At 39.9% G+C, this 23,405-nt stretch overlaps 3 protein-coding genes across 6 annotated transcripts; all 3 read right to left on the reverse strand.

Moving 5' to 3' along the window:
- Window positions 1-1,724: 1,724 nt before the first annotated feature.
- On the reverse strand, window positions 1,725-4,934 carry LOC135594679 (phospho-2-dehydro-3-deoxyheptonate aldolase 2, chloroplastic-like). Its single transcript, XM_065085104.1, has 5 exons — window positions 4,354-4,934; window positions 3,985-4,262; window positions 3,169-3,445; window positions 2,831-3,076; window positions 1,725-2,228 (listed from the first exon to the last, which is right to left on the reverse strand). The coding sequence occupies exons 1-5, from the start codon at window positions 4,867-4,869 to the stop codon at window positions 1,938-1,940; spliced, it is 1,608 nt and encodes a 535-aa protein (XP_064941176.1). The 5' UTR covers window positions 4,870-4,934; the 3' UTR covers window positions 1,725-1,937.
- Window positions 4,935-9,604: 4,670 nt separating this feature from the next.
- On the reverse strand, window positions 9,605-14,175 carry LOC103969638 (pentatricopeptide repeat-containing protein At4g39952, mitochondrial-like). 3 transcript variants are annotated; one of them, XM_065085105.1, is made up of 2 exons: window positions 11,261-14,175; window positions 9,605-11,169 (listed from the first exon to the last, which is right to left on the reverse strand). In XM_065085105.1, the coding sequence occupies exon 1, from the start codon at window positions 14,105-14,107 to the stop codon at window positions 11,768-11,770; it is 2,340 nt and encodes a 779-aa protein (XP_064941177.1). In that variant the 5' UTR covers window positions 14,108-14,175; the 3' UTR covers window positions 9,605-11,169; window positions 11,261-11,767. The 3 variants fall into 3 exon arrangements, with proteins under 3 accessions (XP_064941177.1, XP_018674830.2, XP_009381501.2); XM_018819285.2 differs by having other exon boundaries at window positions 9,616-10,326; window positions 11,025-14,175; XM_009383226.3 differs by having other exon boundaries at window positions 9,619-10,326.
- Window positions 14,176-18,089: 3,914 nt separating this feature from the next.
- Window positions 18,090-22,702, reverse strand: LOC103969639 (protein SENSITIVE TO PROTON RHIZOTOXICITY 1). 2 transcript variants are annotated; one of them, XR_001975870.2, is made up of 3 exons: window positions 21,470-22,695; window positions 18,627-18,776; window positions 18,090-18,420 (listed from the first exon to the last, which is right to left on the reverse strand). XR_001975870.2 is itself a non-coding variant. In XM_009383227.3 (2 exons), the coding sequence occupies exon 1, from the start codon at window positions 22,618-22,620 to the stop codon at window positions 21,493-21,495; it is 1,128 nt and encodes a 375-aa protein (XP_009381502.2). In that variant the 5' UTR covers window positions 22,621-22,702; the 3' UTR covers window positions 18,090-18,420; window positions 21,470-21,492. The 2 variants fall into 2 exon arrangements, 1 of the variants encoding a protein (XP_009381502.2); XM_009383227.3 differs by lacking the exon at window positions 18,627-18,776 and having other exon boundaries at window positions 21,470-22,702.
- Window positions 22,703-23,405: the final 703 nt, after the last annotated feature.

The raw sequence follows: 23,405 nt of genomic DNA on the forward strand, positions 1-23,405 counted from the left end.
CAAAAGTGGGCACTTTGGTGGTTTCTTGCGCAGGAAGCCGAGGGAACGCCGTAGGAGCTTCTGGAGAGCGGGGAATGTTCTAGAGAAGTTCCCAGGGAGGCCCGTGCAGATATTTTTACAGTCTAACGAATAAACTAGCTAATTCTTCGAGAGGTTGGAATGTTCCAGAAGCCGTCGGGTTAAAGGAGTGGATGTGTTTTGGTCGTGCAACTTGCTAATTCAGTTTGCAAATTAAGAGAAATGCAGTAAATAAGTCGAAATAAATTTGATGTCGATATAATTGTTGATATCATCTATATGTACACAACAAAGTTCAGATCGTCATAGAGATAGGTTTCCAATCAACTAAAAATCGACCCAAGTTGGGCCGGATTGAGATCTCATCCTAACCCGACCCAATTTTAGATAAGAGTCCGAGTGCAAGTTGCAATTGGGACATGAATTAGGTTGAGAGTGCATGATTTTGGACATATAATCAAACGTAGATAGTCTATTTTGATCTTAGGTCAGTGCTGCTCGTAGTTGCAATTCCTCTCCCTCATCAAGCAGTTGGCACTGTTAGAAGAGGCCCTATCATTTGGTGTGAGGATCCAAATTCAAGAATCTTCACAAGATGGATTCGAGACATGAATGCTAAAAATCCCCTTAATCAAGAGCGGATGAAAATAAAGATCGAGAGATCACGGAGTTTCTAAGCAGATTCATGCAGGAAATCAAAATTTTATTGTAATAATTCATGAATTCAACATTAACAAATGTTGGCCACATAATGATAGGGATGTTATCTATCCAAAGTTCCTCCCAAGTGCCGATCGAGGAGTCATTCCTAATGTATTTTCTAATATCAGCTTTGATATTGGACACGAGGGAAGAAAGATTTCTCCAAGCAAGTGTAGTTGTAATTGATGTTTCAAAAGTTCACCTCTTCATATTTAGTCTCGAGAAGTTGAACTCAGATCTTATTTTCATTATTGAGGAACGATAGTAATCTTTTAACACAAATAATGTTCATAGCAATGGAAAGATCGTTTGACACTTAAGGTCTCCATCCCTTTATGATCAGTGACTCTCTCTCGACTGTTCAAGTTCATACCTTTATTGTTGGAGCAAAATCAAAAGAATTTTTTAGAGATGCCAAGTAATTCAATGGAGAATCTGATCAGAAATTTGGTGTTCCTAAGGTAGTATAAGGGTAATGAATTGATTACATAGTTTATTAAAATAAGCTTTTCGTTTTGGAAAAGAAATTTCTTTTATCGATCTTGGATTTTATGAAAAGCTTTAACAAGAAGCTTTCTCGACTAATTATAATAAGTTACTTTTAATATTTCGATCTCTATACTTTAATATTATTTCTCCTGACATTATTAATTTTCTGAATATTATGAACCACTGGATCAGGCTCATCATTAAAACTGGAAGGACTAAACTTCTTAAATTGTTCAATTCCCAAACTCCTCCTTTTTCTCTCTTGATTTTTAATCTTATGAAAGCATCATTTTTTCTTTCCGCACCTACAATATGTGTGGTATTTCCGTCAACACAGTCGTGAGGAAAATTTTCAACTACTCAAAGAAAAAAATTTAGGGCTATTTTTGTTGAAATATGTAGATGAACCAGTCCTACAAGATCATGGCTAACAAGATCAAAGATGGACATGTTTTATAGTAACCACAATGTTAAAGATGGAAAAGTTCAATACTCCAAATATTTCAACTGCCATCTACAATCAAAATATGATATCATTATTTTCTCTCTTATTCTCATATATCAAGAAACCAAAATTAAATGTCTTAGGGGTGCACAGAAGCACAACATCTCAAGAGAAACTAAAATCCCACCCAAGCACACCATTTAGAAGCCCAAATCTAATAATTTAGCAAGAGAAAGAACAATTCTAGATCTTCCAACAAGGTTTTACAGAATTCTCCTCTGCTTCAGAGACCTAGGGAAGGTAAAGTGCTAGGCTGATTCTGCAGTTTGAGGGGTCTTGAAGCGATTCTCCTCTTTCTTAGTCGCTCAGCAATGATGAAGGCCAGTTCAAGAGACTGCGAGGCATTGAGCCGTGGGTCGCAATGGGTGTGGTAGCGGGAACCCAGGTCGTCGAAGGTGACAGTCCGTGACCCACCGATGCACTCGGTCACATTCTGCCCGGTCATCTCCAAGTGCACACCTCCTGGGTGGCTCCCTTCTTGCTCATGGACATCGAAGAATGCCCGCACTTCAGCCTGAGCAAAGGGTGCGACATGCAATTAGCATTCACCATACTGATCAAATTCTGAATCAACAGGACATGAATCCAAGAAGACAATGGTGCATGGGATGTTCATCAAGACAAAGAATGCATATAGATGCCCCTGCATACTTCTTTATTCTTCAACTTTTGAGAAATAGGGTATTGTACCAATTGGACCAGCCCAGCATTTTGTTTGGAATGTAAAAGATCTTGGCATCTTCAAGTCTCAAGATATGTCTTTTGGTTAGTCACTAATAATGCGTCCCTTCGCAACCACTCTCGTTAAGTTCCTATCGGTCATTTAATAAACCAAGTATCATTACATTGTGGACCATAAGATAATTCAGTAGAGTGCAGTTAGGTAGGAAGTCCCTTCCCACTGCATCTCTTGGTCCACAGACTGCAAGTACTTGCCTGAGTTTGGTGAGGCAACAATGATATAATCTATCAATATATAATTTGATGTACTAAGTACATATGAAGCAGTTGTGCTATGTTGTGGTCCATAATGTGCAGGCCTGTTGCTAGTCAGAATAAGACATCTTTTAAGTGGGAGGAGAAGAAAAATTTAGATAAGAACATGCAAAATGTTACCAGAATTGAGTCGAAGGGGCGAGTCTTGAGACCACAAGGGGCCTTGATGGTGTTCCCGTGCATCGGATCGCTGACCCAAGTTACAATCTGCCCAGCTCTTCGGACTGCTCGTATCAGATGGGGGAGTTTCACCCGCATGTTGGCCGCCCCCATCCTTAAAATCACAGTGATCCTGCCAGGTTTGTTCTGGGGGTTAAGGATTTCGATCACATTCACAAGCTCCGCCGGGTCCATCTTGTCACTCACCTGCATTGATCCATCAAATTATAAGTTTGGACAAACAATCTTAGTGGACTAAGAAGCTTGCAGCAGCAAGAGGTGTCATGAACTATTCTTACCTTGATGCCAAGAGGATTGGCCACACCACGGAGGAACTCAACATGGGCACCGTCGAGTTGGCGGGTGCGCTCGCCAACCCAGAGGAAGTGAGCCGAGCAGTCATAGTAAAGGCCAGAGGTGGAATCCTCACGGGTGAGGGCCTGCTCGTAGGGGAGGAGGAGGCACTCGTGTGAGGTCCAGAAGTCGGTGGTGGTCATGATAGGGTGGTCCACTGTGAGGCCGGCGGCAACCATGAATCCCAGGGCCTCGTCCACCCGGTGGGCCAACTCCTTGTACCTGTGGGGGATGACACCACCATGATGACCACAAAGAGATATTTCAGGAGCCGAGCAGTAATGAACAAAGGTCCAAAATTCTTCAAGAAGTCATTTTCATGGAATATATTGGTGAAAGAAAGCAAGAAAGTTTGTGGAAAAGGATCGTTTTGCATCTATTTCTTGGCCCAAATCTTGCAATTACCACCCAAAAAAAGGAAATAGAATACACGGCAGCAATATACCGTGGGATTCTAATCTTAAGCTTATGTATTGCAACAACAATCTCTGGCAAAGATCAAAGATTTGCGAGAAAGATATCTATTACGAGAAAAAGATTGGAGGAAAGAAAGGCAAATGTTTGTTAACCAGAAAAACACAAAGGAAAGAGACAGAAACAGATCGGAAGTAGCTTTCTTATAAGATTTTGAAACAAAAAGGCAATATTTGGTTAAGATTAATGTAAAATCACACACACACGAAAAAAAAATCCGACCTTTCCAACGGAGAGCGAGAAAAGAAGTCGTAGATCGCTCAAACTGGCGTCATAAGGTCGCCTACCTGTCGCCCTGCTCGCTGTGCTCGGTGAAGTCGAGGTTCCACTGCGTGACGCGCTGCATGGCGGCGTAGCCACCGGTGGCGAACGCCCGGAGGAGGTTGAGCGTGGCCGCCGACTGGCAATACGCCCGTATCATCCTCTGGGGATCCGGCATCCTCGACTTCTCCTCAAAAGCATCGCCATTGATGTTATCCCCTCTGTAACTTGGCAGCTTCACGCCGTTCTTCTCCTCGAAAGACTCCGACCTCGGCTTCGCGAATTGCCCCGCCATTCTTCCCACCTGAACGAAGGAAAAGAGGAAACAGGCCGTCAGATCCCAGATCCGGCGAGAACGGACGCGATCTAGGGCTTCTTTTCCCACGGGAGCGCACCCTGATGACCGGCATCTGGCCGCCGAACATGAGAACGGCGCCCATCTGGAGGAGGACGCGGAAGGTGTCCCGGATGTTGTTAGCGTTGAACTCCTTGAAGCTCTCAGCGCAGTCGCCGCCTTGAAGCAGAAAAGCCTTGCCGACGGCAGCGTCAGCGAGGCGCTCCTCGAGGTGGCGGGCCTCGCCGGCGAAGACGATGGGCGGGAAGCTCTCGATGGTCTGCAGCACCGACTCCAGCTCCTCCTTGTCGAGGTACTCCGGCAGCTGGAGCGCCGTCTTGGACGTCCAGCTGTCGACCGCCCACTTCCCGGGCCTCGTCGCCACCAAAGGTGACTCCTTGGCCTTGACGGGGTTCTTCGCGGGCTCCGCAGCGTGGACGGCGGAGATGGGGCGGTGGGAGGGCCTCCACCGTGGGGAGCGGAGGAGGGAGGGGAGGCAGTGTTGGGCGGCGGTGGCAGAGGAGGAGGAGAGAGATTGGGCATGGGGGAGGAGAGAGAAGCCGCTGGCGAGGGCCATTTTGAGGGGAGATTGTTGAGAGAAGTGCAGGAATATGGTCGAGCAGAGAAAGGAGAAAGGATGTGGGGAGGGGGGGAGATATATAGAGAGCCAGCAGACGGAGGAGGAGAAGAGAATGGGATGGTGGTGGGTGAGACGAAGGGTGGGGATATTCCAGGAAAATTGAAAACTTGAATAGGGGTATTTCAGGAAAAGTTTAGGAAGCCATATCTGCCCATGAAATTATTCAGATTTCTTTCACCCTTATATAATTTAATATGGGAAATCCTTTCAATCATATATATATAATTAATAGATAATCTAATATTAATAAAAAAAAAAAAATTTACAATATCTTTATTAACGTTCTTACTATCATAATAATTGAGAAAAAAAGTATTAAAGAATAATTATTATAACTAGAATTTTAACATCTATGACCTCCTAGTCAAACAGTAATTAATTGATGATGATTAATTTAAAGGGATAAATATGAAGATCAAATAAATCGGATATGTATATATGTATATATATTTATATTAATTTTTAAAATATAATAAATATTTTTATATCTCTTGGGACCAAAATTTCATGAAATTTTTTATTTGTTCCTTAATTTCTGGTGTTTATTCAGCCATGGATGTATTCAAAACATGCTTTATGTTTTCACTTTTACCCCTTAAATTAGACAGACTGCTTAAAAAATATGTTAATAAATAGTTTGAATTTTCCCTATTGATCAACTAATTCTTGGTATTTATTTAAAGACAAATAAATATATCCATGATTCGATGTTCATGAGACTAAATTGGGGTTTTGTAGATCATGATAACAAAATCAATGTGGTTTCTAAGTCAAAGTCATTAGGTTTGCATTAATTAAACTGAGGGCCATCTCAAATTCTAACTTAATTATCTTTCCTTTCTGTCATTACATTGAATAGTATAGAAGAAGCTCTGCTCACACATAAACATGAAATCTAACAAATGTAGTGGATACACTAATTTAACAATATATATTATATACACTTTTTCAAGATTGAATGTATGTCAATTAACTTATCCATGATGATTAAGCCATTATTAAAAGTTGCTATTTATTTTACGTCATAATCTTATCCCGAAAAGATTGTGATGTCTAAAATCTTTGTATTAGTTCTTTACCAACTCCAACACATTCTACTGGTTGGTTGTTGTTCTTATCATTGCATGAGGATTCACTATGGTCTTTCACATAATATTTATTATTAGCATGTTCGAAGAAATCAAAAACAAAAAGAACATGGAAATAAAAATGGGCGGAAAATTGAAAAAATATTATTATTATTTTACAGAGCATGAAATGACGTATTTATCCTCACTAGACTTGCCGAGTCGCTTGGCGGAAGTGGGACCCAGAGTTGTCGTTTCTCTGGGCCCCGGCAACTTTTGAACGGTTATGCGTTCGGGTCACGGAGACGGGCGGGCGCCGCGGGTCCCTTTTTTTCTCCACGAGGGTAGGGTTGGTGAAAGCACGTGCGACGCAAGTGGCGTTCCAAAGCGAAAGATTTAAAATCTTCTCACCCGTTTTCACGGAGCCCACTCTGCTACCCGTCCTCTAATTCGTCAATCGCACAGGCTTGCGTGGGAATCACTGACTCACGGTACAGGGTCTCGTATAAAAGTTGACGTCCGTGGAATTAGAATTAGAAAGCCCAGATCAAATCCTTATTGGATTTACTGTGGCGTATAATAATGGCTTCAGAACAGTAAGACAATAGAAGTGGCTAATTTCCCAGAAAATACATAAATACATCGCAATCTGCAAGAAGAAACTATTCTATTCTCAGCAATACTTGACTGACGGGGACAAAAAGTGCTTATCCAGTCAAAGTCAGCTAAAACAACTGCTTCACCTAACACAACTTATCTGCATGCCGTCGTCACATACACAAGATTAGATGAGTTTTGGTAATTAATCATTTAACCCTAACATCTATTTATACGAGGACTCTACGGCGCACGTGAATCGCATGGTGTCTCTTGTCTTGTACGGGAAAGTGTGGCATGCGGTTGGCAGGTGCACACGTTTTACACGTGATCCTAAAACACTCTCTCGTGTTTTTGGCTGTCTTCTTCCTATTTCCTTTTGAACATGCGAGGGGATGGATTGGCAATAGATATATGACGTGCAATGTATGTGGATGGGAATCATAAGTGTATCTTCGATATATTGGATTCGCACATTCGAATTCTTAGAAATAATAAGAATAATTGCATAAGTACATGCACTTTACAACGTAGTTATCAAAATCATATTCAGCATGGTAAGTCGTAGTAATTGGTAAGCCATATATGACTAGATCATTAGATCATTGATTGAACCCGTAAGGTAACTGATGGAATCAGTTTAACAAATTTCTAAATAAAAATATAGTTATGAATGTATGATTTTCCAAAAACAGGTTTTAACTTTTGGACGGCTCCCTCATTTCTCATTTATGTAAGGCACCAAACCAAATATGCTCAATGTATTCATCACTCTTAAAGTTAGTAAAGTGCCAAAAGGGTTGTGGTTGATCAGCCTAACTTAGTTCAAATTCGAATCATGATAGGAGCCTTTGTTCTTGTCGTCTGAAATATTTTAAAACATCCGATGTGATATTAGTTTGTATTAAGATCAATCTAAAATGAATTAGATTATAAAGAAAGAAAAAAAAAGTTTGACCTCGTTAATTCAATTTCTTTTTATAATTTGATCCTCCCTAACCATAAGTTGAAAAGAAATCTCTACGCATAAAAATTATTTATAATTTTTTTTTATTTTTACTAATGCCACGAGTTGAGCCTCATCGTTAATGTGTTTCGTATCCATTTAGTAACCATCTCGTGCAATTGACCAATCAATGATCATTTATACACATAGTAGCAAGTGATTAGGATAGGATTAAAATATATTTTAGTCCATATTTACTCATATCTAATATAATCCTTATATTTTAAAAAACATTTAATAAATGTTAGAGTATGCTTACATGACATACTAACTCACAATAAACTATTAATATATATATAATTTAAGTTTAAAAAAATGTTAAAGTCTATTTTAACTATTATAATTTTGATCATGAACCACTTAAACCTTTATAATTTATTCGTATCAAAATAGTCTCTATATTAAAAAAAAAACATAGCATATAAGCTCATCCCGTCAAGTTTGAGTTAATAGACGTAAGAGTTTGCTTACATGGTATGCGAACTCATAATGAACCATTAATATAATGATACATGTAATATACATTTAAAAAAATTAAGATAACCATCAATTATTATGGAAGCGACCACCAGTGGTAGCATCGAGCCGCTATTGCCTAACAAGGTGTCGTATGCACATAACCTCTCCAATGCTGACGACAAACTGAAGAGCTTTCGATCATGCCTCAAGTGAATGTGTGTTGACCAGTTCGACGCTATGCATGCAATAGTCTCGTAGTCCCTCTTTCTCCTTTTGGATGTGTTCGTCTCCACCATTTTTAAATTCATCATTTCCTGTGCCCTCACCTACCACACATTTGCCTATGGCCTCTCCTACCTCTATCTCTCCGTCTTTGTCTGTTGTTGTGGCCTCCATCACTTTCTCTTCCTTGATAGGATAGATTTTAATCATTTTTTAAACTTAAATTATATTTATTATTATATTAATAATTTATTGTGAGTCATCATATCACGTAAGTAGACTCTAACATCTATTAACTCGACTTGACAAGAAGGGCTTATATGCTATGTTTTTTTTTTTAATATAAAAATTATTTTAGACATGAATAAACCATAACTTATTTGGTCTATGACCAAAACCATAAGGGTTAAAATGGATCTTAACTTTTTTTTAAATTTAAATTATACGTATCATTATATTAATAGTTTATTGTGAGCGAATATATCACGTAAACTCTAATGTCTATTAACTTAGACTTGATAAAAGGAACTTATATACTATATTTTTAAAAATATAATAGTTATTTTAGACACGAGTAAACTATAATGGCTTAAATGATCTATGACAAAAATCACATCGGCTAAATAAATTTTAATCTTTTTTAAAATTTAAATTATATGTATCATTATATTAATGATTTATTATGAGTCAGTAAATATATTTTAATATTTATTAATTCAAATTTAATAAAAAATTATATATTATATATTTTTAATATATGAATTATTTTAAACATGAGTAAACCAAATCTAAATAGTCGATTACCAAAATCATAATAACTATGAACCTTAACCCATTAGGATACATCATCTATGTTTTGAATCAACTAATACGCCCATGCATGATTTTTTTGTCATGATCATAATCAAATTATCTTTTATTGTAAACAGCAAAATATTCTCAATACATCATCCAATACGAATACATTAAAAGCAAAATTTCCGGTTGAATGTTTCTCGCTGGAGGATGCCGAATGTTGATCGACGTGACAATTAGGACATGAATAATCCAAATGAGATGGTCATATAAACCTTGCAAAGCACAATAAACTTCTACAAGCTTCTTCCAGTCACATTTCTTTTACCTCAAGTGGCATAAGACTCCACCATCAAATGCATGCACCAAACACAAAGAAAAAATAAATAAATATAAGAAACTCTTTGTGAAGAAGATAAAAAGATGTATACAATATATCATAAACACAAGATTGTTTCGATCCCCGAGATACCAAGTCTTACACTACCTAACTCTAGGAATGAAAGGACACTGCGTCTTCAAGTTACAGCATTTAGAATTCAACAGAACAATGCAGCAGGTCCTCCTAACCTTATTGGACGACCATACAACAGACACAGTTTGTGTATTCAAATTTCCATTTAGCTACTAGAAAACCATATATTGCATACTCAAATTTATTACAAGACCACGCATTCAATCAAAGAATCTGTCCCCATTTCATTCTGAATAAAAAAAATGCTGCATAGCTGTAATTTCTACAGATATATATATATGATTAAATGATGCTTCTTTGAGTATTTGAGGCATCCATCCGAAGCCAAATTGTGCTGTCAGTGATGGTTTTCAGATCCTCAACTAATATATCACAAGAAAATACAGAAGTGTACTTACATTATTAGATAAGGCAACCATGTCAGGATGAGATCTCAAATTATGACAACCAAGTAGTCGAGCAGGATTCTAAATAGGCCATGTAATAATTTATGAAGCCGGTGACAGTGTGTCTCAGGATCCTGGACTAAGCCACTTGATAAATGAAAAAGAGACCTCCTGTTGCTGTCCTAGGCTCCTGACTGTGCTTCTTGTCAAACTCACTGGGTGCTCTAACCTTATTAGTTCTCTCTTCTGATTCCGTACTATGCACTTGTTCGTCCCATTGCTTGTGCATCAAAGCAATGACAACGGCATCGCCGGTCAAACATCTTTGTTACAGGTTCCCTCTTCTTCTCTCCCTTCACTCTGGATATCCATACTTGAATAGAAATGCTGCCACAGAAGGTACAATTTTTAGAATTAGTTATACAAAGCCTATCTATTTTTTTAATTTGATGATCTTTACGGTGCTTGTACAATAATGCAATAGAAATGAGTTGTTCAATGTTATTCTACAAAAAAAAATCATGTAATACATCTACAAGAATCCCTTTTTTTTTTATTTCGTCGAGTCTTAAGATTATCAATGATAAAAAATAATTAATATGATAGAGATGTCTTACATTTAATATTTGAATCTTAGAAACTATATGTTATTCTTATGGTGGGAATTGGTTTCGTATGTCCCACTAATTATTATTCTCCAGACTCTATTATTGGATGTCAATCATGTAACACCCTGATTAGTTTCACATCAGAAGTGGGTAAGATTAATATTGACTTATAAGGGTCTGATGAGTGTACTATGGCCAGTGGTTTAGATCAAATGAAATTGATGGGCCAGTTAGCCCATCAGGCTCGGGTTGTGACATTTGATATCAGAGCCGATCTAATATCAGGGCATGGTAAGAGGGCTTGAAAATAAAAGGGATACCCATGGATAGAGTTAGATGGCTCATCATGTCATAGAGCCATCACTAGGTTACGTCTCACATGCACTATGCTAGGCCTTAACAAGGATGTCAAGCCTTTGAATGAGGGAAATTATAACACCCCGATTTTGTAGTCTTATCCATGACTACCACACTTACCAATGAATACTATATTCATTATGGAATGCAATGTGACTCAAGATCAAGGAATACCACCACCGATTTTGTAGTCTTGTCAAGCCCGATATCCTGTCCATCCTGGAGCTACCACCACTGACCCAAACCTTCCAAGCAACACACCAACCTTGTCCGAATTCAACTTTCAGCTCTGAGCAGTCCAACAGTACCATGCCAAAAAGAACAAAGGACAGCAAATATGAGACACGAATCCTCACCTGTAAACTGTCAGATATTCCTCATGATTCAGGTAATCTGATTTGGTAACCCAATATAAGCACTGTTATCAAATGGTCTCCGACGCTCATATGATAATCACATATCCGATGCACTGTGCTCAAAGGTTAAATGTTATACATCATGCAAGGCCTATTGAGTAGGGGATGAAGCAGTATATTACTTGATGCTGATACTTGTAAATGCTCCTTTATCGTCTGTCTCACTTCTATCTCAATCGATCGAACAAACTGCTTTGTTCTGTTGCAGCATGCCATTGGTCAACTTCTTGGCCAACTCTATTTCCTTACCAAGACAAAATTGTCAAGGTTTGATTTGGGAACCATTTAGCAAAACTGCACAAGCTTGCTGTAACCACAGTCAAGTAATGGATCATACTTCTTTTTGGATCATAGCCAAATTTATCAACTTGACTTGGAAACATCGAATCCCGTGAAGGTAGGAAATAGAACACTCATCATCACGAAAATATAAATCATTCTGCCATATTATGTGGCACTCCAACCAACTCGTTTTGTCACCCCTCTATGCTTCATCATCTTCCTCAACGTCTCCACCTCCTTCCATCTACCAGCATGACTATATATATTAGACATGAGAATATAGTAACCATCATTCTCGGGTTCTGATTCAAAAGCCTTCCTTGCAACCCGCTCACCCAATGCTACATCATCATGAATTTTACAAGCACCGAGCAGAGCTCCCCAGATCCCACCATCTGGCTTGACTGGCATCTTAAGAATCATAGCTTCAGCCTCTGATAGATGACCTGATCTACCTAGAAGATCAACCATACAAGCATAGTGCTTAAGTGTGGGAGAAATAGAATAGATCTTCATTTTATCAAAGAGCTCTTTCCCCTCATTTACCATTCCTGCATGACTGCAAGCAGACAGAATTGCAAGAAATGTGGCATCATTAGGCCTGACACCCATCTTCTCCATTTCTCTAAACACCTCAATTGCTTCTCTTGCATAGCCATGGATCCCATATCCTGAAATCATGACATTCCAAGAAACAATATCTCTTTCAGGCATAGAATTAAAGACTTCTCTTGAGACCCCGAGCTGCCCACATTTAGCATACATATCAACCAATGCTGTTCTAAGAGAGACATCATCCTCTAATATCGTTTCTTTCACGTAATCGTGTATCCACTTTCCTAGGTTGATAGCCGCCACATGAGAACAAACTGAGAGCATAGTTATCAAGGTTGTAGAATCGGGCCTCACATCTCCCAAGAGCATTTGATAGAAAAGGGACAAAGCAGCATTTGAATATCCAAGACGAGCATAAGCTGCTATTAAAGCATTCCACGTGATAACATCTTTACTTGTTTGTTGAAATATTCTCCTGGCAAGATGAAGCCTTCCACATTGTCCATACATTCCTACAAGCGTATTACAGATAGATATATCTCCATCAAGTGCAACTTTTATAGTGTGGCAATGGACAGATCGGCCTAAGAACAATGCCATCAAGCGAGAACAACAAGAGGTCACAGTCACTAAACTGTTGAGATCAGAATCAAAGCCTCGAAACAGCATTTCTCTAAAAAGATCCAAGCACTCGATGTCCAGTCCCATTTTTCCATATCCAAAGATCATTGAATTCCATGACTCCGCATCTAGCTGGCCCATTATATTAAAAACCTTTCTTGCAAGATGCAACATTTCAAACTTGCAGTACATAGAGATCAAAGCATTAACAACTGATGGACTCAATTCATAGTTTCTTCTCAACATAATGCCATGAAATCCCTTACCTCCACAAACGCTACCCATATCTCCAAAACTTACCAATATGCAACTGCAAAGTACTCCATCAGTCTCTACTCCTGAATCTTGCATTTTTCTAAGCAGCTCCAAGCCCTCAATTATGTGGCCTTTTCTTATATGAACCACTACCATTGCGGTCCATGAGACCACATCCCTCTCTGCCAATGCTTGAAACACAAGAACAGCCTCGTTCAAGCATTCACATTTTGAGTACATCGAGAGAAGTGACGATTTCAGAGAATCAAAATCCTCCATTCCGGCTTTCAAAATGAAACCATGGAGACACTTCCCTTCCCTCAATGCCCCCAAGCTTCTGCAAGCTTGCACACCGGCTTCCACTGTTCGAGAATTGAGCTGCTCATCTCCATGATCAGCGACCCGGTGCATCTCCTTAAGGCACGCTAAAGCCATCTCAGACTCCCCGTTCCTTACGCAACCAACGATTAGTGCTGTCCAAGTAACCACATCCCTCATCGTCATTTCATCAAACACCCGAAAGCCACCACCGACCTCCCCGCACTTGGAGTACATGTAAACCAAAGAGGACCCAACGACAACTGAATTTTCCGGCAAAAGGCCAAACTTAGTCGCGCTACCATGGATGCAAGAGCCGATATCGAGATCGAGGAGCTCAGAGGCGGCCGAGACGGCCATGGGGACAGTGAACTCGTTAGGGGGGGCGCCGGAAGAAAGCATCTGGCTGTAGAGGGAGAGGGCGAAGCGGAAGTCTCCACAAGAGAAATGGGACTTGATGGCGGAGTTCCATAGGAAGGTATCGCGGGGGTTGGAAGGGACGGCAGCGGAGAAGACTCGGAGGGCGGCGTCGGGGCGGCGGAAGACGGCGTAGAGGGAGATAAGCTTGGCGGCGAAGAAGGGGTTGGCGGAGTGGCCAGCGGCGACGAGGAGGCCATGGTGGCGGCGGAGGGAGCGGAGGTCTGGGGTGTGGGAGGAGAGGAGGAGGTGGAGGGCTAGATGGGGAGGCTGGGAGAAGGCGCGGTAAGGGCGGAGGAGGCCGCTTCTGAAGGGGACGCAGAGCTTCTCGAGGAGCATTGGTTGTTGGATTCAGCTACACTCACGAACTCGAGCGCGGAGATCCATCACGAGACTGCGCACAACAACCGTCCGTAACTGCCAATTTAAGCGATGACAATGTTTTCGCCATTTAATATAAAATTACGGCATTTAATATAATATTTCTTTTTTAAAAAAAAACATTTATTTAACATTTAGATCTATTCTCCCACAATATTTGCATAATTTAGGCATTAAAATTTGGATCAATACCAACAAATAATAGTTTTTTATTTGAGAAAGTCGAGTAATTTTGAACTTATTAGGAAAGTAAGAGATGCTTTCATCTTCAATTTTCAAAAACTATTTTCAGAAAGAAAGTGATGCACCAAATAATAGGTTTTTATTTATTTATTTATTTATTAGTTTTCAGCTTTAAAAATATAAAAGATATTTTTAAAGCTGAAAATATCTCATAAGTAGAATTAAAACACCCAACGAAAATGTCTCATAAGTAAACTTACCAATGTATTTTTATATATTTTTTATTTCCATAATAAAAAATAGTCTCTATTCGAGTTGAGTCTTTATTCCGTTCAAATCTTTTGAACGTAGCAGAAGCCAAGAAACAAGGATTTGTCCGTAATTTTGTAGCTTAGTTGACTTATGCTAACTTAGCGTTGACTGTGGTCTCCTTTCAGAAACAAGGATTTTGTAGCTTAGTTGACTTATCACTCCCTGGTCAAAGATGGTCAAACCCGCCCTGATTGACGCACCATGCACGAGCCCTATTGAAATAGCCGTGCGGCCTAATTAGCATGTAACATCGGAAGCTTGTCTTATTTTATTACCGCAGCATTTGCCTCGTGAAGGAGAAGAAGGCATAAACTACTTGGATCGATGTCCACACGGTTCCTTCGACGCACCGTCCTTCCTCCTTTTCCCCCATATAAGACACAGAGAAACGAGGCTAGAGCTGGTGCTCCAGGAACTCCTGAGATGGCTTTGGGAGATGCCGGGGAGAAGAAAGAGGGAGATGCGGCGACGATGCTGCTGATCTCGCGCGCAGAAATAGGCCATCCTATCGATGCAACGGCTTGGGGCGACGAGGGGAGGATGAAGGAGGAGTTGGTGACTTGGGCAAAGGCAGTGGCCGCCATGGCGATCCGTTCGGCTCAGCATTTGCGGCGAGAGGACAGCACGTTACGAAGACGCTCCATTCCTTACTAATTAGTTAGTCCTTGTTTCTCGTATGCCCACTGGAGTCCGCCATTGTTGGTCGTGTTGTAGTTCCTTTGATTGAACTCCTCTTTGTATATGATGAGTGCAACATACTTGTGTTGTTCGTGAACTCAATATATAGCTCACCCTCACGTATATACACAGTACCAAGAAAACCAGTGAAAGTGAGATCTCTCTTTTCATCATGATTGAGTTCTAATGAGCTCAATATTACCATATGAATATCGATCATGAGTTGTCTGTGCTATCACTATTGGGTCAAACACTTGGGGAATGAAATTTCTTTATATCGTATCGTAGCATGGTTAGAATTGAGAGAATCCCGAATTCCAGTTGGTCCACTTGGGTCTTCTTCTTCATCTCTCTCTCTCTCTCTCTCTCTTTCGCGCGCACACACATGGCTGTTCTATGCCGAATTACCAGTTGATGCACCAGTATCTTCTTCTTCTGCTCTCTCTCTCTCACTCTCTCACTCTCTCACTCAGACACACACATACACACACGCATAAACTACCCCAGTTGATGCACCTGGGTCTTCTTCTTCATCTCTCTCTCTCTCTCTCACTCTCACATCTTCTTCTTCTGCGTCTCTCTCTCTCACACGCATACACACACAAACATCAAGATCGGGGAACGATATCACGCTCGCCATTTCGCGTTGGTCTTCGGTGTACGTTTGTCCTTGGAATATTTCAGCCTCCAAGAGATAGCACTCCCGCTAAACTTCTGTCCTTCTCTCTGACTTCTCCTGCATGTGCAGTGGCTATTATATATCAGAATTCAATGTTTTTGGCGCAGGTGTAGCCAATGATTCTAATACATAGTGTTATGTTGACAAAGCCAAAATCGAACGCGGCATATCTTTCAGAGCTCCTTCTCACTTTACGCGGAGGCATATATTTTGTGTCGAGAAAGATTGAACATTCTTCCAGCCAAGCACTCATCTTTGACGGTCAAAATTACTCTTATTTATTTATGTTTTGGAACCTTTTTTGCTTGCCATAATCTTGTACTGGATTTTACGAATAAAAAACATCCCCTTTTTCTGTGTTCATTTCAATATTGTTTAGAAGTAGTGTATTTATCCTTACAAATATATATATATATATATATATATATATATTTCTCTCTGATGTGTTTCCTTCCAGTCACTACTAAACATTAATATCTGTTACTAGTTTAAATTCAAATAACATGAAAAATATTAAAGCACCTAATATATCCTTAAGATAAATATATGATACATTGATATCCATCAATCCCAAATGGTTGCCCAAACTCCAAAAAAGCCAGTGTGAAATCTGATTCCTTTTCTGCTCTGCTAGTCTGCTGAGTGCATGAGCAAGCAGAAACCATGTCATCCTACAATCCGGTGGGTCTCAGTTTGTGAGTGCTTTTGTTCCCATACTTAATGTCGCACATGCAACGAAGGGAGACCAAAGAATATTATACTGCAAAGGAATTGTGACACGACCATCACGAGCTTCTGCAGAGATCTCCAACTCTCCATTGTTTATGGATCGATTCCCTCTGCAACCACAGAACGAAGCTGGTGTCCACGCGTTTCCTTGGACACACATCGTTTCTACTACACTAGCGTGTTCCTCGTTCTTCCTCCTCATCTCCTCTATATATTGCTTTCTTCCGAAACTGTTGGCACAGACATGGATTTGAGAGCTCCGTTCGTACCTCAAGCCGCCGGAGAGGAGAATAAAAGCAGCGCGGCGGCGACGATGCTTCTGGCTCCGGGTGCAAAAGTGGGTCAGCCTATCGATCCTTCCGCTTGGAACGACGAGGAGAGGATGAAGAAGGAGATAGTGGCTTGGGCGAAGGCGGTGGCCTCCATGGCGATCGGTTCGCTGCAGTGCTCACACAGCTGGAGGATCGTTCGACGGCGTAATCCGGTCGTCTGGCTCGTATGAACATGTCGTCCTTTTTCTTGTGTGCCACTGCAGAGCTCTCCCACTGTTACCAGTTTTTTCCTTGCAGGGGTGCATTATTATTCTTGTATTGGGTATATTTTTACTTGAGAAGCACATTACTGTATTTTTTTCTGCTTATCCAAAAATTAATAATTTGGAATAAGTATTTTTAACATATTTTTTTTCTTAAAAATATCTTATTATAATGATGATCATAATGGAAGAAGGGCTAAAATTGGCCGAGGAATTCTGAGTGCCTTCTTATTATTCTAGGGTTTATCACGACAACTGGATGAGAGACAAGAAGATCCAAGAATACTTATCTTGATTTGACATGAGATCTTCCCGGTTGGAGACATTGTCGTTGACCTAAACTCCAAATCCAACTCGACATGACAAATGACAACCAAAAGGATAATTATTTATGCAAGCAAGCCAAATTACGCCTGTCAAGGTCTATTTTAAGTTCAAATGGAATAATTATCCATTGATTTGATGGTATTCAATCATCATCATCTTAAGTTAATAATTATAGATCCAATCTTTTATCATTGGAAGCTTTTAAGTAGATCAATCCCCTCCTCAGACGGATACTAACACAAGTGACTCTTTTGTTTATTTAAAATAATAATTAAAAATTGATTTAGTGCATTTATTTATTTGGTAATAGCACATGAGTGTTGATATTGCAAGTACATAAACATGACTACAACATCGAGAGATTCTTTTATCTCGATCAAGCCAACATATAATTAATCTGTGATTATTCTTCGATCATAAGAACAACAAAAGTCATAATGAAGATTAGAGAACAATGCAACTACCTTATCGAATATAAAGTGCATGGACATAGAATATGCTTAAAAACATATGATAAATGACTTTCTTATCAACTCCTTATTAAGGTTGCACCAAAAATATAAAAAGAGAAATGTTGTACAACTAATTATCATAAGTAAAATTAGATAGGAAAAGGTAGACCTTAAACATCATATATACAGATACTCTACCCACACGCTTGTTCTTTGCATCTTGTACTGTTTTACAAGCTTTCAGAGTGGAAGTGATGACCTACAACTTCCAGAGCCTTGTAATGCATAAGTTTAGCTCAGGTCAAGATGAAAGATTCTGGAGAATGCACCAAAATGCGTTCTGTCTCCTTGTCGTTGCCCGGAGATGACGAAGCATCTGAAAATTGAAGTAAAACACAATTTTTGCCACATCAACAGGAACAAATCGATGAATAATATAAAATTTTGCATCTTCTCTTTTTCTAAGCTTCAAAAGAATAGGTCTTTGTAATCTTCCACATTAGATCAAGTGCCTACGGCAAGCTTTTACTTTGATGCCTTCTTCAAGCATGTCATAAACAAGTTAATCAAGCAGATATGTACCTAGGTCTGTCATCTCTATAGGCAACCTGTTTGATTGCTAAAACGGACTGCCCACTGAAAACCAGATACAAGAGGGTTGGCATATGATCACCTAAATTACAAGAGGAACAGTTGGGAGGCTTCGTCTGCTCACCATCCCTACACAAGTCTCTGTGTCAAACAGGCAGGTTAGGATACAAATTTTTATTTTCAATACCACCAAATGCACGAATGCTTACACAGTTGATGCTACTGAACTACAACAAGCTTACCCCAAGTCTCCTCGCCCTAAGGTTTACAACCTGATATTTTTGACTCCAATTTACACGATAGATAATTAATAATGATACTTTATCAGAACAAATCAAATTAAGAGACTTTGCATAAATTTCAATTATTTTATTTTTCCCAAATTTGCTGCCTATTGACAGCTTTCCCCAGTTAAAGCACCACAGCATTAAAAAGAATATAAAACACATACAAGGCAATGTAAATTAATATCAAGTATTTGAATGGTTATAGAACTTCTTATACCTTAAATATCAATAATGCCTATTGGGTGGAGTAGCTTCTTTCATGAACCATTAAAGGTGTCACTTGAGGAACCAAGTACTTTCTGCTTTGGGACCCGAACAAGCCTAATGGTCTCTACTGCAGTGAAAATCTCATCTCTTTCTATTTGTTTTAACTCAACTAGTACAGGTTTGACCCTTCTCCAGTAGTCCACTATCTCAGAATCAGATAATATAATAGTTAAAGATATTAAGCTGGACAGGAAGTTGCAATACCAGTGTTTAATTTCCTTTCTATATCAGAAAGGAAAGAACACCCTTTTCATTTTCTTACACTTGCTACATAATTTAATATTACATAAACCTCTCTTACACATCAATACACTATAGCACAAGAAACTGATGTAAGTCACAGGGTAAGGACTGGCCACAGATAATCTGTGAGCCAAAAGATGCCCTATATTAAATAAAATATAAGAATTTCTTTTGCCGTTTGCATATTACAACATGCAAAATAAGGTTAATTCAAAGATGAAATCATATATTCATAGTGGTAGATGGTAAGTAATGACAATAGATACCAAGTTTTGCAAATTTATGTAAGAAAGGTAAGAAAACATAAATATTAACAGAAGAAAACAAGAAATAATATAGATATGAGAAACATAAAGGTTCAGAGAAAAAAGGACAAAAGGCAAAGAATTTGACAATTTATTTGCACCAGAAAACAGAAACTGTACAGACAGACTTGTGAGTCATTTTTGAGAATCTGTTGTTAGAAAAGCGAAAGACATAAAAGAGAGATGGCTCAGAGTTACGAATGAATGGACGTAGAAATAAGACCAGGGCTCCTGACTGTACAAGACCCAATTTGAACTTCGACCCAGTTCAATCCAACTAAGATCCAGACAACTACAGGAAATGACTTCAAGGACTTGCAGGATCTTGAGGTACATATTTCCAGTCCATAGATAAGGACTAATGACAGATGCAACTTCACAAAAAGTCCTATGCGCATACAGAATGGAAGACTAGGAATTACTTATTGCCACAACTAAAAAAAAAAGACTAACCTGCAAAAGCCTGGCCAAACCCTGGAGGAAAATCCTCTACTGCATCAGAATTTTCACTTCAGCCCAAGAGGCAATCCATCTGCCTATGTTCTGGATATTTTCACTACTACATGGTGTAACACCCTATTAAAAAGATCTGGATATTTTTCGCTTTAACAACCAATACCACTCTACAAAAAACACAACTGGCTACTAAATATGAGATATAGTTGGATCCATCCATCCTATAAAGTGAAGTACATCCAATTTTTCTATTGCCTTGGAATTCCCAATTTTCTTGGTATATTTTTCATATATATAGTTTGCTTTCATTTCTATTATTCTCAGTCACTACTGCACATAATATGTCATTGTTAGTTTTGCCATTCCTGTCATTGTTGAAAATCATTATCTATCATTTCATCAGTTACCTTATCATTTCTTTGGATAAAAGGCACCATCCTTTTTTGAGTTGTCGTATGCTTCCCCATGACCTTAAACCTTTAAATAATAAATTTGATCCTTATGGTATTACCTATTATTGAATCTACCTTTAGATGAAACAAAGGCAAGCATTCATCTAGATGATTTGATAGCAATCAATAGTCAATGTTAAAAAACAACAAAGGCAAAGCCATCCATGAAAATAAACCTAATAAAATTTTGACAGAATTCAGTGCATTCATCCAAGTGATTATTTAATTAATGATCTTTATCCTTCTACAGAGAAAGTGAAAAAAGTTCAAGATATGCTCTAAAAGAAAAGAAAGAAATTATAAAGAGCATACATCATGTCTAACATAAATATCATACAAGCTATTATACTAGCTCAATAACTGACATAAAGGAAGCTTTCTTAACGTGGCAAAAAATTGTTAAATACAAGTTATTTGTAGTAAGGGCCAGTTTGGGGTATCAGATTTTTTCACTCATCCGGCGAACAATAAATATCATTTGTGATGGTCTAATTATACCTATCAGCAACCGAAGTAGGGGAACTCTTTTTATTCCCAAAATGCTCAAGTCCAATTCATCAAATAATGCTTATAAGAAACTGCCCATTCTCCTATAGTCTCTGATATAGGGCAATTTCTGATATCATACATCCAATCCAACAAATATATCTTCAGGAACGAATATCACATTTCTTTGTGATTCATATTTTAGAGATAAAATGTTTAGAATCAACAAGAAGCAATAATGTAGCAAAAACAATGTAAACAAAACAAATGCAAGGAACAAGGAAGTTAAGTAACCAAGAAGAACTATAGAAGATGCAAATATAAAGATGAAGACACACCTTTGATGTATTTCACAGAGATGCTAACGCATCCTTCCGCTTCGACGCTCAATCTCATCAAAATCCTCCATTATGCCCTTAAAAAATTCAGAATCAAAACCCTCGCCATCCTTCTCTGCTCCTCCAACTCCTTCCTCTTCTTCTTCGTCTACTTCCAAAATCACACCTTTCTTCTTCACTTCCTCCTCCGCACCCACTTCAACCGCTGGCATGTGCCCCTCGAACAGAGTGATATGCCCAAAAAGCTTATCCTTCCTCGAGAAGCTTGTCCCACACGAGCACCGCCACCGGGTCACTCCGCAATGCTTGAGGTGGCTCCTAAGGTCAGCCACCAACGAGAAGTTCTTCTTATTGCACCGGTGGCAAGAATACATCTTGGGGCAGTGGCTCCTCTTGAAGTGGTTCTTCACGCACGCCACCGACTTGAGTGGTCGGAACTTCTTGTGCGCCCGGTTCCTGTTGCACCCGGGATACGGGCAAGAGAACCTAACTCTTCTCCCGGGTACCGCCTCCCCGCCATCCGACGGGCGAACTTCCCGGTCCGGCTTCGAGAGGGCTTCCAGGGTCTTGAACCGGTCGCCGTGAGCTCTCATGTGCATCCGGAGGTTCGCGTCACGCTTGAAACCCTTGCCGCAGATCTCGCAGAGGTGGACATGTTCCGCCAGAAGCTCTGCAGCATCGATCTCCACTATGTCGTCCTCCTCCCCGATCGCCGCCGCCGGATCCGAGGTCGGCGGCTCGGATCCGTTTCCGAATTGGATGGACGGCGGACTACCGGATCTGGTCTCGGCGAAGCGAGGGGTCACTGCATCTCGAGAGGTGGGACCAGCAGCGGCAGCGAAGGAGGGGGAGGGATTAAGCGGTTGGGAGGAGGCGAGAAGAGCGGCGCCGTTGAGGATGATCCCCTGGACGGCCGAGGCGATATGGGAGGAGACCATCTGTAGCTGGTCATCGCCGATGACGGTGCGACTGTCTATGGCATCAGAGAGGAAGCGGCGGAGGGAGTCCATCTTCTGGCCGAGGGCGGAGAGGTTGAGGAGGGGTAGGAAGGGGTCGTGGCTCGCCAAGGGCGCGCCCCCGGGGTCACGGCCGCCACCGCCGAGGGGCAAGAACGGCTCCTGGCCAGGGTTCCGACCGCCGGAGCCATTCATCTTGAGAGGGGAGGACGGTAGTGGTGGAGAGGAAAAGGGCCTCAGCTTTGTTGACGGGGAAGGAGTTCCATGTCGTGTCGACCTTTGTAGTCGCTAAAAGCGGATTAGCGGAATGTGTCTTACCGTCTTTAGTCGACAAACGTGCGGAGCCCACGTTGAAGCCACACCTTTATGGCAGGTAGCTGAGTGGGTAGCCCGTAGAAAGGTCCTTAAGAAGCTTCTTTTAGAAAAAGCTCAGCTAACCTGTGTTGGTCGAGCCACCAAAAATACCAATGGGTGATTCCAATGGGTCAAGGAGTGGGTCCCTTTGGCATTAAACAACCTATGGGAATGAGCTGCTTCCGTAATATTGCAAACTCCACAAGACTAGGGATATTAATTGATTAGCATAATGATATTGAAATTTAAATTTAAATTAATTTAAATTAAAATTAAAATTTTAAAACTATAAATTTAATGATAATCATGAATAATAGAGGATAATCATGCATAAATCACAACTTTAATACGGAAGACATCCTTCGATTGCACATATGTCTCCATATTAATATTTGAATGTTCAACGAAATATTATTAGAAAAATTTAAACAATTCGTATTAATATTTTCGGATGCACTAAAAAAATCGTATGAACGTTGTTTTAAGAAAATATTGTCATCAGTCATTGTGATTCCTTCCTAAGATTATTTTCTCGTTATCAATCTCTTCTTATTATTGTGTGTTTCTTATTCAAGTAAAATTATTCTAATTATCGTGCTATATGTGTTTTATAGCATTCTATATAT

This window comes from Musa acuminata, chromosome BXJ1-10 (assembly GCF_036884655.1).
Source record: "Musa acuminata AAA Group cultivar baxijiao chromosome BXJ1-10, Cavendish_Baxijiao_AAA, whole genome shotgun sequence".
NCBI classification, from domain to species: Eukaryota; Viridiplantae; Streptophyta; class Magnoliopsida; order Zingiberales; family Musaceae; genus Musa; species Musa acuminata.

What these genes read in the sequence shown, in the direction of transcription:
- LOC135594679 (XM_065085104.1), bottom strand. Translation starts at nt 4,869, where the DNA reads ATGGCCCTCGCCAGCGGCTTCTCTCTCCTCCCCCATGCCCAATCTCTC. An exon ending in GCCAGATGCCGGTCATCAGG is followed by an intron (nt 4,263 to 4,353) that starts GTGCGCTCCCGT and finishes TCCTTCGTTCAG; the next exon opens with GTGGGAAGAATGGCGGGGCA. An exon ending in CACAGCGAGCAGGGCGACAG is followed by an intron (nt 3,446 to 3,984) that starts GTAGGCGACCTT and finishes CATCCCCCACAG; the next exon opens with GTACAAGGAGTTGGCCCACC.
- LOC103969638 (XM_065085105.1), bottom strand. Translation starts at nt 14,107, where the DNA reads ATGCTCCTCGAGAAGCTCTGCGTCCCCTTCAGAAGCGGCCTCCTCCGC.
- LOC103969639 (XM_009383227.3), bottom strand. Translation starts at nt 22,620, where the DNA reads ATGAATGGCTCCGGCGGTCGGAACCCTGGCCAGGAGCCGTTCTTGCCC.